This window comes from Pleurodeles waltl, chromosome 6 (genome assembly GCF_031143425.1).
Source record: "Pleurodeles waltl isolate 20211129_DDA chromosome 6, aPleWal1.hap1.20221129, whole genome shotgun sequence".
Classification (NCBI taxonomy): domain Eukaryota; kingdom Metazoa; phylum Chordata; class Amphibia; order Caudata; family Salamandridae; genus Pleurodeles; species Pleurodeles waltl.
The window spans coordinates 1,085,486,270-1,085,502,603 of record NC_090445.1 but is presented as its reverse complement, the minus strand read 5'-3'; the positions used below and the strand labels follow the sequence as shown (position 1 = coordinate 1,085,502,603).

At 43.7% G+C, this 16,334-nt stretch overlaps 1 protein-coding gene across 4 annotated transcripts in view; it reads left to right on the top strand.

The window, feature by feature from the left end:
• The window catches only part of CAPZB (capping actin protein of muscle Z-line subunit beta), a 185,091-nt gene that overhangs the window by 69,980 nt on the left and 98,777 nt on the right, over positions 1 to 16,334 (top strand). For all 4 annotated transcript variants that reach the window (XM_069240156.1, XM_069240155.1, XM_069240158.1 and 1 more), the window contains exon 2: positions 11,344 to 11,433. In XM_069240156.1, coding sequence (XP_069096257.1) covers positions 11,344 to 11,433 — 90 coding nt within the window. The remainder of the gene's footprint in view (positions 1 to 11,343; positions 11,434 to 16,334) is intronic.

Here is a 16,334-nt window from a genome sequence, read left to right as displayed (position 1 = left end):
AATGGATGGGTGGGTGTGACTCGTGTGTATTCAGCCATTGACACTACTAAGTACCCATTCATTTCCCCACTCTTATCCAATAACCTTTACATTCTCAAACTTGCTAGTCTATACAGCTCCGAACACATACAAAATCAGTGCCATCAATTACCAACCATTTTCACTTTATAAAAAGCCAGACCGTTTGTCTTTGCCAGTACTAGACAAAGCCCATAGATCCAGCTTTTTTCTTTTTTTTCTTTAATGGGGGGGGGGGGGGGGAAGTGCAGCTTTACAGAGTGGCAAGTTTGTGCTTATGGTTGAGTGGGCAAATGCAAGAATGGATGGATGGATGAATGAATTGAGTGTCTGAAAGCGTTAGCAAGTGCGTGGATAGATGGTTTATAAGAGAATTGAGTTCAAGAATTGGCGGTTTACTTCATGTGCTCTTCTGAAATCTTGATTACTTCATTTCTAATTAAAATTTTCCCTAAATTGAAGAAACATATAGGAATATATTAATCTGAAATTAGTTCTGTAATGGCAATGGGTGAACACTGACCAAAATAATTTGCTTTAAAAAAAAATAATGGCATAAGCATATTTAATCAATCCATGCTCTCAAGCCCCTAATAATCTGCAACTGAGTCTTTGACACACTACCTCACCAATCCATCCGCACATCATGCACAGAATCGTCAATCAATGAAGAACTGCTCTCGTAAATGAAGAAAGCCAAATATTAGGACTGCTGCCTTTACTTAAAGGGCCCTAGTTTTGGTGCACCACTATCAATGTTCATGGCTCTGCGCTTCTGGTGTGCAAAGTCGTGAAAGGAGGCTGACGTCTGCGCGCCGGCCTTTGTCGGCGCGGCCTGGTGGCATACAGAGGTACTACTCTTTGGGCAGTGGGTCTCCGGATCCGGTCTGACGCTTGGGGGAATTCGGGGAGTGGGGAATCTGCAACTAGACTGCCTCTACCAGATATACCTTTACCAAAGGTAAGTAACTTATACTTTAGGACCAGTCTGTCGGTTTCTTTTGTAAAACTCTTAGCTCAACCATGGGTAGCTGTGGCTTTGAGCAGTCAGACTTGCACGAGGGAACGATTGTAAAGCATTTAGACACCAAAAAATTGCAGAAATAATACACCAGACACTCTAGAAATCAAGAACCGCTTTATAAGAATAGAGTAAATGTTTATGTATTTTTAGACACCACAATGAACATGATCCTCAGAGTTCCAGAGATACAGAATTTGCCAAGTATGGTAAATCAAGACTTTTTACTGAACTGCGAAGAAGCATTGACAAACTCAACCAAGTTGACAATTATTTTTTAAAGAGAAAAGTTGGCAAGTATCCGTGTGGGTACTTTGTCACTTTAGGTGATCATCTTCTGCAGAGAGATAGTCAGGGGCACCAGAAAGGTCCACAGAAACAGTTACCTCAGTTTACTACCATGATCTCCTAAACAACCCTACTAAATTCTCCCTCATTCATCTCACCTTTGACTCATCCAAAGCCCCTCCTGCTACTATGCTCTCCCTAACCCTTTCCACAGACTCTTCCCTCCTCCATCTCTCCTTTACTCACCCCAAGCCTCATCCTATTATTATAAGCTCCCAATTAACACTTCTGGATTCTCCCCTCCTATCCCTCCATTACTCTGGTCATTCCAACTAACAAACCCACATATCTTCTGCTCAAATGAACTCCTAATAATACTAATACTGTGCTCATGTTTTCCTATACTAATCTACCACTAATTCCTCTTGGGTTCTGGAGTAGTGTGCTACTTGCCGAAAAGCGCTTCAACGCCTTGTTAGGGGTAGTAAGCACTATATAAATACAATTACAATACTAAGCTTGATAGACATTACGAATACAGTTCAGCAATCCTTCAGGATGTCTGCTGTGCAAGAAGAGTGATGGTGCGCTTTACAAATACACATGGCATGCAGCAAGTAAAACTATCCAAAAAGGTCCTTCAGAAACAAACTACCACCTTCTCTTCATTGAAATACACTCAGCCCTTCTCAATGTCACAAGCCGCACACAAATAGGGCACAGTGGAAAGTCCACTTTAGCTGCCACTGCCACATGTCAGAATCCTGCATCTGGTTGTGTTAGGGTAGTAACTTGATTGCACTGCTACCATATACATCCAGAATCCCAGTAAACATACAGACTTCACAATGATTTTAGAGCACCAATGTACAGTATCCAGTTACCTTTGTATGTAATTTTCTGTTCATCAGAACACATGCAGGCCATTCACATGAGGGTTTCCTTGCTCTCTTGCTGTTTCTCATATAGTAGAACAGACGGGAAAATATGGGGAATGGTCATGGAAACCCCAAATTAACATTTGTTCTGGATTTCTGTGGGGAACCTTAATAACGATGTAGTACTGCATCTCATGCCATGTTGTAGATCCAGAAAGAAATCAACCCCAGTTCATTGAGTTGGATTTCATGTGCAGTAGCACCAAAGATGCTTCTGCTCTACTCTGCAGACTGTTTAATTACTACTTTTCTAGGCAACAGAAGGTCAGATTTGCTGTCCTTAAGACACACTAAAGTCTCAGCATAAATATACCACTTTATCATGCATACCACATCACATAATTGGATGTTGACTGTAGTGCATAAAGTGTGACAATATAAAACTTAACACATTATCTGGTATTGTAATAAAGTTGTACCTCCTATTGATTTTGCCGCTTGCTTAGCCCATATGTTTTTTTTTTTTCTTCAAATATATTTAGTCACAATGAGGTCTAGAATGTGGCGTGCAGACCATGAGCAAGACTTGTAGTTGAAACGCGTTGGTGTGTGGAACAGCTTGTGTCTATTTGAAATAAAATTATAGAAAAACAAGCTCCTTGAAGTGCTGCGTATTCCTTGGATAATATATAATCACAATCTGGCAATAGCCAATATATAGTTAGGACCAACTCTTCCCTTAGACAAAACATTGTTTTGTTTTGCTAATAACTTTGACGCATCTTTTACTAAATTTTCAAAACTTTTTTGCCACTCGCTTTAGCTGTTGTGTTGAAAGTTTTGGGGGTGATTTGTCAAGTGGAGGCTGTGAAAAAGGGGGGGCTGAAACTCTTTTCCCCCATGCAATGTCTGGGGATTTTGCATTTTTGACAAGACCACAGCTCTAACAGCAGATTTGACAGAAAGCTAGATCTTGGTCTAGAAAGATCTTTTTTTTTTTTTTTTTGTTATTTGGTGCAAATCTATTCAGTAGTTTTGGAGTTTTTAGGGAAATAAAAATGTGTATACATAGGGACACAAATCCTTTGTGGATCTGTGGGTATCCATTGTGGGTGGGTGGGGGGGGGGGGGGAGAGAGACGTCACTCAAACATGTCAAATGCTGTGCGCAGCGTGGTGTTGGGTGCATTTGGGGTGTGGCGGCCAATCTACGCCCCACACAGGGGTGGTTGTATTAACATCTGTACTTTTACATTGGAAATGAGACCGAAATTAACTGGAAAAAAAAACCCAAAAATGTCTATGATTTTTGTGTGGGTAAAACTTGCACCTAAATAAATAAATATATATATATATATATATATATATATATATATATATATATATATATTTTCTTTGAAAGCGGCACACTCTTGTTGCTAGTGCTGGGGTATAAAATACCAAAAAACCTCAATCATTATTAAGCCACGGAGAACAAAAGTGCTGCACACCCAGAGACTCCCATAGCCAGTATTGGTTAATGGAAATGCAACCATTTCCTTTAAACAATACTGGCCGTTGGAGATTGTGGGAGTGCGGCGCTTTTTTCTCCGTAGCTTTATATATATATATATATATATCTATATCTATCCCTCCTTCCTCTTATGTGGAGAAAGCTATGTTGCACAGAAATACAACTTCTCGAAAATAAAGGCTCCTTTCTAAAGATTTCTGGACCCATTCAGGATCATTAATAGAGTAAATAGCATGAGAGCATGGCCATAGTAAGGGTGCAGGACTAGGTGTAAATTAGCAGCCCTGTTAGCATACTTAGGTAACGCACATGGTATGCACAATTACCTCGACCGCCTTTACACAAGGAATCGTTATTTTTCAGATATAGCATAAGAAGTCATTACCTCTCATGCTGTGATTTCCTGACTTTACATCTGGATTATTTTACACCGTACAGCAGTAATTGGCAAACTGCAGGTGAGGGCAGCTCATCCAGTCCTGCTTTCGTGCACTATAAAGATTTAAAACAATGTGGCAGGAATGGTCCAGTCGCACCTAAAAGGGGCAGCACTGCTAAATGCTTGCCGTCAGAACAGGGCATTAAGCCTTGCGCCACAGAAGAGGCTGTAAGCCGTGATTGCTGATTGGTTATTTGCATGCATGTGTTTTCTACGCGCTAGTACCGTTGGTAGTCACAGAAACAGACGCAGAGCGGTGGAGTTATTGCAGTCCGCCTCCTCTTTAGCCATCACAATAACCCATCCCACTTTCTCCTAATCTTCCAGTAGGAAACTGAACTACTAGTTTCTGTTTCTATATAAGCTAGTATCGCATAGAATTCATCTGATTTTCTCTGCAGAAATCCTCTGTCTACGGCTGTCTGTTACTTAAAGCTGAAATAATGCATAGTGAACAGTGATCACTCGGGTACAAAATAGTGTTCCCCGCACTCTTTCTCTCAGATGCCGACCTTGAAACCAGAGAACCAGTTTCGAGTCCCGGCATCGACTTAACATGCTGTGATCCTGGGCAAATCTCTGAGCCTCGGCGCGCCCAAAGTAATCAGGTGCTACTTTAAACCGCTCATCGCTCTAATGCCTTTAAGTCGAATCCACGCTATATAAAACTGCAAAAAGCAAGAAATACTTAGTTTATACAGTGTCCGCCTTTCAGACGATTTATAACTGCAAAGATCAACACGCATCGGAATTAGCAACTTGATCTATGCGAGAGCCGTTCAACTTTTAGTTAAAAATAGTCGGCTGTGAGAGCAGCTAGCAGTGCAAAATGCTGTGCAGTGAGCGGCATGGCCCGTAAAAGAGCCGCGCCTCTGCCGTTTGGGTGTACAATCCCTTTGCGTAATAAATCCTTCATAAGTTTAAATTCAGCCTCTTGTCAATCAAACAAGCTCAAGGTATTCCTGTTTGTCCCAAAACCCTTTTCCGGGGGTACACTGACCAAGGCCAACCCAGGCATCCACAACATCAACGCTGATAAGCGGCCGCCTCCTTTGGGAAGAAGCATGTTGTGGACACGCTTAGAATCTGCTTGTGAGTTAATTGTCCACTAGCAGAGTCTACTGGGAGAATTAATCTTAACTACTGAAAGATTTGAATTGTTTCTTGCTTGTAACTGGCAAAATAAAACTATCAAGAATGTTTATGAACATTGGCACTTCTTTAGAGATTATCCTTAATATAAATAAATAGGCAAGGAAATTCCAGCGGTGGTTCAGAAAGAAAGGACACTTTATGAAAGGTATTGGTACATGCTCAGGTAGTTACTGCACCAATACTAACTACAATTAAATCACTACAACAAGGTACATAATAGTGTCTTCGTTGTTCGCCATGCTACGTTAAAGTAGAATGTGCAAATAATACAGCATCTGAAAAAGGGGCTGTGAAATACTCATGAAGCAATACATGCTTACGGAAAACGTGATTTATCTGTTGAAAAGCCCGGTCCGTAAAGTTACACTGGGCAGAAGTCGTGCATGTTAAAAATAATACGTGAACAGAGATCTCTCGTATGTAACGTAGATATAAAATTAAGAGTAGCGAAATATTTAATGTGAACTGTGAAGTAGTAGAAAGCTCATAAAAAGATGGAGAAATCAAATTAAAATTACTTCAAAGAGCATGTTTTTGGATTGATTGCTGACTGTACCTTGCTGGGATGGATGGAAAACAAAACCTTTGATTTATTTTGTAATATAACATATTACAAATAGATGGAAACCCCTCCAGTAAGGGATACAAGAGAAATCACACTTTAGGATTAATTGCTGAAAGATGGTCTTGTCAACTATTTTGAAATATTCTGATGGGTAGAAAACTTGTGCTAACTTTATCCAGAGAACTAAAAGTGATTGTAACGTCTTCACATCGTATCTACTTCGACAGGAACAGTCCTTAAATGTTTTTTTGTGCGGGAAGTAAATTTAATATATTGCGTATCAGAATTGATAAAAGTGATTGACAATAGGTGTCAGTTATATAAACAGTGGAGAGACTTCAAACAAGGAGAATCTGTATTTTCTTTTTGTTACATGGTGCAGTGGTTCTTAACCTTTTGACTTCTTTAGACCTCTACTTTATCATTACCGGACCCCGGGGATTCCCCCACTGAGTCATTACTCGAAGCAGAGACCACGATTTGAACTGCAAAAAAATGCACAAAAAATGCAGAAACAAGTAATTCCATCAAACACATACTATAGCGCATTTTATTTAATGTGCAAACAAAATAAATCAAAACAATAATTTGAATTGTAAGGTTGGAGTTTTTCTAAATTCGGTTGAAGCCACACATCGCCCATACTATATTCTATTTGATGCACATGCACTGCTCCCACAAATCAATCTTAGGATATTAATTTTGGTTTTAGCCTCCAATTTCAAATTCCTCGACATTTACAGTACGTTTTAAAAAATTGTGTTGTACATTTAGCCCTGTATTTATGTATGCTTTATTAATCTGTTAATATTATCTAATGTTCTAAGACGTCTCAGATCCCCTGAGGCGGCTTCATGGACCCCCATAGGTCCCTGGACCACAGACCGGGAACCACTGCCACAGTATTTTAGCAGGTGTGGCAACTTGCAGAAATGGAAGAAAGACTTGTGAGCTGTAAGGAAGGAAATATTTAATTTGCAATCATTCGACGAGCTGCTAGTTTGTGAAACAGAAAGCCGAGGTGTCCATTAAAAGTTTTCTTTTGAAAATAGGTTTCAGTTAAATGTACCTGTATTAAATGGATGACATTTAAACACAAAAAAACTCATTGCTCCTTATACGTTCTCACAGAGAAAAGCTCTCCAACTTTTTCATATGGTATTGCCCAACGGTTAAAAATATAAGGCATCTGTGCACGTTATCTGGTGAGTACAAATTTATGAGTTGTTACTGTCGTCACAAACGTTGGCATCTCCCTTCTGTTACTATGGCCTTGTTTACAGTCCTCAGTTTATGAAACAATAATGCCCGAGTGAATGTTGCAATTTGTTACATCATCAGTTTACCCCCAGTTTCTCAGCCCCTCTGGTTTCAAGAACAGCACTGTCTTTGGGTTTGATGACGCACAAAGAGAATCTGCCAAAAATATCAAAGCACATAAAAATTCCAAATACTCTGAAACCATCCACCTTCTGGCCTAAGCTGAAAAAGAAAAACCTGCGCCTTTCTTGGGCTGACAAACTGGTGGCGCCGGCTCCCAGTGTATTTGAGAATGGATGCATGGTGGCTCTTGCTGATGAAGCCTTGCCACGTTTGAGTCTGGAATGGCTCCGACTGGGCCACGAACCTCTTGCAAAGCAGAGTTCAATATATATATTTTTTTCCCTCGAGGACTACCTCAAAAATATGTTCAAAACGATGAGCCGTCATCCTCAGAAGGCTTCTCATATGGTACAGAACTGCTTCTGCTTCATACAGAGCAAGTCACAGCAGCAGTTTTTCCACCGGAGCGCCAGACTGGTCTCCTGGCCTGGAGAATAACGAGCAGAAACCACAACTTCCTCGTCCAGTTTCTGATCTGATGTCCCACTGTGCTAATGTAGAAGATTATGTGTGGACGAAATGTAACCTTCTGGCTCAAATGAGGGGGCGGGGCGTACACCATGTATCTGGGAAGTTAATTTGGGGGTACTGGGATCAGTGTGGATTCGGTCCCAAGGAACCCGACACTAAAGGCAGGCAACCATGTGTTTGTGTGTATGTATTGGGTATGTGCTTTTTTTGGGGGGGGGGGGGGGGGGAGGGGGGCGGGGTCTGTGTCACGAAATCGTCTTATCTTTTGACAGATCTGCAGGCCGAATTTGCAAGGCATCAAAATCACATATGCCCTGCCTTTCAGGGCGAAGCAGGCCTTGGGGCCGATTGTATATGGTAACACCAATCTTGACATACCACACGATACATGTACGCTGAAAGTAAACGGCCACTGTTACGAGAGATTTGGAGATGTTTTGCACCGAGGGTTTCACAGATAAAAAGCCTGCCACTGATCGCCCGTTTTCCATAGCCTGGTTCGTGTGAGCAATTTCCTCTGCTGGTAGATAATGCAAAAACCTGCCGCCGCCAGGTGTCGAGCAAGGGACGGGACGCCGGAGAAAGGGGCTAGTGATCGGGCTGGTTGCACAGTGGATAGGGCGTGCGTCAGGGGGACGCGAGCTCCGTTTTCCGGCTCTCCTAGCATGGGCCGCCTTTGTAAGAACAGCATAGTGTGTCTAATAAGGCGTCACGGTGCCTTGCTAAAGCAGCAGCGGCTTCTGTATTCAGTACAGTTTCAGTTTCTGGGCCACTTCCAGTTTTGAGGATTTTACACTTCTCTGCGTGCTATATAGCTCTTCTTTAGAGGCTCGTTTATGAAGCACTCGACTCCCTCGCCCCCCTTCCCTATTGATGGAGTGTTATGGTGTATGTGTGTGATTTTTTTTTTTCCTCGTTTAGTTCTCCACCTCACTTCCGCTCTTCCTGTTCTCACACTCCGACTGCAGCTGCAAGCGCCTCGCAGTGCGTTCCCACGGCCCTCCTGCGAGGAGCACGACCTTGTAACTCCGCCCCAGTTTTCTGTTCTCCTTTGGAGTTGGTGGGAGGTAGTGGCCCGGTGTCCGTCCTCTCCCGGTGGGTTTCCTGATCCACCCCAGAGCTGAAAGTAGAGGCGGGCTCCACCTTCCTCCCGGGTACTCCGCTGCGTATAAGGGAATGGGATTAATTTGTAGCCACAGGACAGCCATTGCTGCTGCTTTTCATCAAATCAAAGGCAGACGTAAAACGAGCCCGTGCTGTGCTCGTCCACGCAAAACCTGGCCCTTAGATTCTGCCATAGGCACTGTTGTCTGCCAAAATTACTGTGATGGTGTGAGGCATGTACGTACCAACGCTTTTTAACTCTGCTGTCATTGGGCAGGTGTTAACCTACTGTGTGTGTGCAAGCCTAGCCAAAAAGCACCGAGGAATTTGAAAATACATAACTGTAATACAGAGAATTGAAGGGGTATATGTGTATGCTCGATACAGGTTAACATAGATTGAGCATTCGTGAATCCAAGTGTGTTTGTGACCCGTTTGAATAAAGATTTCCTTGGGAATGAACATCCAGTGTTGCCTTTAGCGGTAGATCTCACGGAGAGGACAGATTGCAGATAGGTGTCCTGGAGTGGGCCGTTTCCTCTTTCTGTAGTGCAGTAGAGCACATTAATTTCTGCCACTGTTACCATGGTATTATGTCATGGTGCTAGCATCTTCTTGTTACTTTAGTTTCCTCTTCATACGTTTGAAACATTCAACCACTTTCCTCGACACCTGCAGTCTGTGTGTAACATACACTGTTCATTTGTACCTACTGAGTGTCTCATCTCTGGCCTGATGACTCCTTGCCGCTCAGAGTGCTTTGCTCTGCCACGCTGTTCTATATCCAGTTTCTTTAGGGCCTGATGATAGAACATGGATAAACATGAGTAGGGTCTGCTCCACATTCAGTGCTTCTGACCAGCGTTTTGCATCTCTGCTTTTGGCGTTTGACATCTTGTCCTCCTGTTTTGCAAAAAAACAAATAAAGAACCCTGGTTCCACTTTTTCAGTCACTCGTGTAAACCCATTATTGCTACAACATTCCAACACAAACTGTCCTGTACTGTGATTTCACCCACCAAAACGCTTCATCAAAGCGCTTTTGTTCTCACAAGATAGGCTCTTTCAAAGCCTGCTTCACTGGTATTCCCCATTTCTGATACAAAGCCTCTTCTAGGGGACTGAATCATCCTCATCCTCCTCAGACCCTCCCTCCACCTCACCCTACGGGCACCATGCAGGCCAGCTCTCACTTCACAACTGTGCCTTAGGAAGATTCCACAGGGTTCCTTTCAGATCCACACTGCCAGCCACAAACTGTCTACACCTTCAACCACACCTTCACTCCCAAGCCAGTCTCACTGTTCCAGAGTCAACTTTCGGTACTGTTTGAGTTGTATCCTTTGTCTCTCCATTGGAACATTTCTAGCCTGGTGACGCTTACCTCCCTGCGTGCCTTCAAAGCTATCCTTGTGAACCACCATGAAAACCCCAGCTGCTACTTGGCTCACCACACATCGCAGCACTACAAACCCCTGCCTGATGTCTGTGTAGACTGCAGTGTAGACTATTTGCCTCACGTCTGTCATTTCCCCTCGTATTTTTGTCAGTGATTGTGTATGTTGTGATCATTTGTATATATGTATTTTTTCATTTTGTACGTGCAACATTTCTAGTAGAAATGCTTGTTAATTCAATGAATTGAATCCCACACCAGGTTTTGTGCCTAATAGTTCAGGAGTGATGTGTGTTCATTCTTTGTGGTTGACACAAAACCGAAAATCTCGAAGCAGCAGTAATATCCGAGTGGTTCTAGCTTGGCGAATCCCATCACAAACAGTGTGACCTATGCCCTTGGCTAAGGCTTTTCTGAATGGGTTTCATGGTCTCTGGGTTGTGAGTAGGTGTCTTCCACCTCTGTATCCTGCCACTTTTGTTGTTTGGGATTACATTACCACAGCAGTCAACTTATTGCATTGTTAAACAATTATGCCATCTGATCCATATGTCTACAAGTAAAAAGAACTGAATGAGCCTACTCGTTTAAACTGGTTAAACTAAGTCCATGCACCTGAAGCTTCAGATACCGCAAGTAAAAGACCCTTGTTTGTTGACCATTTTGAACTTTGTTGTTCACCTGCTGAAAGAGTCATGTGCTGCTGCCCTTTACCTCTTGGGCTTCAAAAGCAGATACCTTCCAGCCAACCCCGCATACCAGTATAGGTGTTCTTTAAATTCAGGCAGTCTGTTTCAGCTGGCAGTGCTCTGGAGAATGTCACTTTTCATAGCCCATGCACATGTTGACCGCAGCTTCATTCTGAGGTCTTGCAGACCTTTTGACTACAGTCTGTTTCATGTTAAGTCTAGTTTCTGTGAGAAGGAGCCAAGAAAATATCTTCTGAAATGTTATATTGATGGTGGAACTGGTGATGTGGGTGAAGGAAGGAAGGAAGCAGAAGTGGTGTGTAGATCGGACGTTAGATTTGATGTGGAGGACCCTTAACTCGAAAGTGTTTTTTACTGGTATCCTGCTACCCTGTACTAATTAATGCCTTTTCTTCGTTTACAGAGTGATCAACAACTGGACTGTGCCTTGGATCTTATGAGGCGTCTGCCTCCGCAGCAGATCGAGAAAAACCTCAGTGACCTCATTGATTTGGTGAGTAGGAAAAAGTATTTGATTATAAATGAGCAATACCTCGATTTGTGTTTTGCTTCGCGAATAGAAGGTGGAAAACCGCAGTACTTCTTGAGTATGGGTGTGTGGGTGTGTTTTTTTTTTTTTTTTTTTTTTTTTTTAATAATACCATTGAATTTTTTTGAATTTCAGCACGTTGCATGTTCTGATGGGCTTCCAGTGCATGTGACACATTTCCCATGCTAGAGCTGTGCTCGGGTAGAGCAGAAGCTAGCATCCGTGTATAGCTTGAGTGCAGTGGTGGCACCCTGCTTGTAATGGGGGTCGCACATTTGGTTGTCCTCTAATACATGAGCACACTTCACCTTCTGGCTGAGCGAGTAGGTGTCGCTTTGCTCACACACTGATAGTTGGGCTCTGTTGCAGAGTCCGTTTTAAGCCTTTAGGGGAAAGTGTGCACACGTCTAGGCTAGGCGGGCACAGACTCTGTTCTGTGAGCGTAGCTGTCCCATGAATTTTGGGCGCTAATGGAGTGCACAGTGTTGATATAGCTCTTGTGGTCTTGGCCTGCAGTAGAAGTTTATGTCTCCAGAGTCTGTAAAAGAGATGGCGAGTGAGGGTGTTGAGCATACTGGAGACCCCCGCAAGGCAGTGCCCGCGGCTTGTACTGCACCTGTTCAAGGCAGTGCATCTCAGTGATTTTCTAGGCACTCTACCTACATGGCACTTACTTCAGGGCCTGTGGTGGCCTCAGAACAGACAGAACATTGGTTTTCCTTTCTCAGTGTCTCTTTAGACACAGCTCCCATTGTTCTTGTAAATAGTCTTTTCTACTGGTTTGTTTCCCCAGAGGGTTTTCATTTTGTAGTCCATTAGCAGTGAGATTCTCTCATTTGCACTTGAAAGGATATCTCTGCCATCCAACCCACTGGGCTGTTTACCCCTTGATTGAATAAAGGAAAAAGGCAGGAAGACGTGAAATAAAGAATGAAACGTAGGTCCCGAGTCTGCCAAATGGCATCATTACATATGATACCATTAGATTTTTTCCAGCCAATAGAACGTTGCATTGTGGGGCTTGTTGTTTTTCTTTTAACAGGCATTATGGGCTCAAACCAAAATATAAAAAATGCTTTTAGAATACTAGGATTAGCCTGACGTGTTGTAAATTATATGGGGAGAGCTCTCTAATTTACAGCACACTTTAAAATACGCATTGGTAATACAACTCACAATTTGTCTTTTATGTATAAGTTAAGATGTGGCAGGAGCAAGAGGAACATCACCCAGTTATCTCACACGTAGAAAACCTGTAAAGCTTGGGTAGCTAATACACCAAAGATGGAGTGATAGGAGTGGAAGTACTATTGTACGCACTCCATAAGAAATACCCACTCCTGAAGGAAACCGCCAAATTTCTCATGGAATTAGAATACATTATTCATATACTTTCATATGATTAACCCTCACATGCCTAGTGGAAACTGTCTAGTTCTGTGAAGCATCCGAAGTTACTAATGTTCACTGACGTACTGTCTCCTAGTTCAGGGTTCCCTAGCTTGTTTAATGTTATGTCCATTATATCGACATTTATTTCCTCACTTTGTTAAACTAGCAGACCTGTATTAAACTGTGTGTGGGTGAGCTACAAATTGGGTTCACCAGTGTTTCCTTAACACAAGACTAAGAACAGGAGGGTCGAGCCATGGACCACGCAACTCTTCTTGTTTGACTTAATTCATCTTTTGGATATTGCCACTACAAGTAAGGTGCCTTCCTCAGGACCCTACGTCTCCATCAAATATTGCAAAATAATCCCTAGTTCATAGAGCTTTTTATGCAAGTGCATTCAGTATATCCATTATTTTTGATAAGGTGGGACAACAATGAAAGGAGCACTTCTTTACAGAGCTAATACACCTTGAACAGAACCCGTGCAGGCCTCTCTCCTTCAGAGGGCCGGTGCAGCAGCACAAGCTTCCCCTGTCACTGGAAACTTACAGATTGGACTGCAGCAGTGCGCACCTTACAGGACAGGTACGGCGTGGCAGTAGCAAAGCATGTTTCCCTCCCTCTCTCACAGAAGGCAGCGGATGCGATCTTACATTCCTAGCAGGACAGATTCAGCAGGCCGGACCAGTACAAGCTTTCATCACTCACAGAACACGTACAGTTAACTCATGATTGGCTTGTGATAGATTGAGTTCTGTGCTTAACACACTGAGAGGAATGTATAAGTGAATGAGTGAGACCTCCTGGTTGTGCTGTTGATTCTTTGGTTTCTTCTGCGTACCTTGTAGATCATTGTTATTTGGAGAAGCTCAGCCACACCCGAAGTAACTGTGATCGAGACGGCCACATGAGTGCTAACTTTTTTGATAAGGTTTGGAATGCACGGCTCTCAGGCCCCATGGTTTCCCCTCCCCAGAGCAGTGGAGCTGTTTGTGTGCCCTTCCACAGGCAGCTGCCTCTGCTGTCGGAAACTCTTAGATGCCAATTAGAACTCATTAGGGTGTCTGCCACTCACAGGATAGAGGCCTGGCCAGTAAGCTGTGGCCCCAGAAGGGGCATCCCGGGGGCGCACTGGAGCGTGCAGCCTTAACGTCGGTACCTTTTAATAATTCTTTTACTAATGGACTAATTGGAGGGGTTTCGTGAACCAGCAGGGTACATGGCGATGAACACGTCTCTGCTACTAAAATGTCAGGCCTGCGTCCTGATGCTAATTGCTCGTAAATGGTGAATATATAGGTTTGTGCAGTTTTGGTCCATTGCTTGACAGCCCCACGTGTGACGTATCACAGGTCGAGATTGTGCATGGGTACGGACTAGTACTTTCTACCAGAAGCATAACCGTAAATACCGGATGATAATTTGGGCGGCTAATTGTGTAACTCCTTACACATGATATTTCTAATGTAGCTAAAGCACCATCCGCAGTAGAAAGCACTACATCAGTAGCACTGATTGAGTTTTGTCTTAAAGGCATGTACATGGTACTGGGCTAAGAACTTTGACTTATATTATTGACTAGAGCTCTGGAACTTTGGGTGATTACCCGACAAGAATTTAAGGAACATTGCAAGTAAAAAAACAGGTCTTTGCCAGAGCAGTGGAATCTGCCGCCGTTGCAGTTTTGGCTTTCGACTGAGCATGTTTCCTGATCGTACAACTCCCCCTGCCGGCAATGCGGCCGATGTGCTGCTACTTCTCCTAGACTGACCGGAGTCCGCCCGACATGGCTCTGGGTAACATTCCTGCTACCTGTCTGACTACCCTGTGATGGTTCGACCCATTCGATGTTTTAGTTCAGAGCCGTTTGTTTGCTTTTTCACGTCCTTACCCCCCTTGTTTTGATATCGTGGTATTCTGCAAGAGGCAAGGCTCACGGGTCCCCGGCTCACGAGTCCCCTGCTGACGTTACAATTAATACTTTTATAAATGTTTGCAGCAAACACGATTTTGTTCCAAAATAAGACTAAATTCTGTACCATATCTCGCCATTCGAGTGCTGGGAACTGCGACATTTTGCCCCTTTCTATACCCGCACAGTGTGACCGGCTGGTTCAGCGGCTTCTCGGCGCAGCTGGCCGACCTGCGAGAGATAGAGTTGCGGCTCGGACAAAGGCATCTGTTTGGGTCCCTGGGGAACGCCGCTCTTAAGTTTTAATTAAACGTGTCCCCCGGGATTGGGGTTTCAGGCAGCACAACAGAGGCCTTGTTAGGTGTTCTCTTACCGTCCCTCTCATTACCTGATCTCCATTTGTCTGTGCTTTGTACATCTCAATCATTGCATGTCCATGTTCATAAGCGCATAGGCACCTTCTGATCCCCTTGCAAGTGGGGGCGACCTGGGGGAGAATGAGTTCTGTTCACGCCCGACGTCTCTTGAGGCGTTTGTGGCAGGGTGGTCTGTAAGAGAAAGGTTCCTGTCCTGGTGGCTGTTACCGTAGTCCTGTGTTAAGCGCTGTGCAGAGTTGGAAGGTTTAGGCGGCCGCGTGCCTCTGTTTCATAGATACATTGAGGTTTGGTAAGGACGCGCTAAGGATCCTGATGTTGTGTGGTAACATCGGTGTCATTCAGAAATTTCTCTTGAGCCGGTGCAAATAAACCAAACGTCTACATTTGACCGAGCTTTTGAGAATACACAAGCTGCCCACGTTGCCAGATGCCGACCTGGCACACATGCTTTGGTCTTGTCTTGCCCTTCATCATTACTGGAAGTCACCTCACTAGAAGTTACAAAACTACCCGACAGCCACACTTGGGAAGCATGCTCTCTAGGCATCCCCAAGCGGCGCAAATAGCATACGAGTGCAACAACTGTGTAATTTACCCATGTTCTCCCTCTGGGCTACTCCTTCTAGGACCAGTAACCACGACCTTCCTCTGTGACACACGCACACAAATGCCACAGCAAATCGCAACTCTACAAAAAGCCGCCAAATCCCATCTCGTTCAAAATGCGTACCATTGCACCCCAGCGCCAGTCCCACGCCTGCACCTCAACCCCCGCAGAGCTGCCCTGCGGCACCGTCCCGTTTTTACCCCGTGTCTAGTTAAATCCTGGTTCACGAACCCATTCCAAAACTTATTTTCACCATCGCCACATTTCACTTACTTCCTCCACAGCCTCAAGGAACATGTTGGTGTCTGCAGAGCGACTTTACAATGTATACTTAGAGTACTGTCTGAGAGTGTATGAGCCTTTCACTGTACGCTTTTCCATTTCAAAACCTCACTGCGCACTGCTGAAGGAAATTGTTGAGGTTTTTGTTAAACCTAATAAAATACGTTTTTTGTTTTTTTTTAAATGACCGGCTTAGAGAGCCGACTCGCTGTTTGACACCTCGTGGCTGCATTCCCGGGGATAGCCGCAGCCGAATGGTGAACCAGCGGTGAAACTCGCAGGATCTACTTCA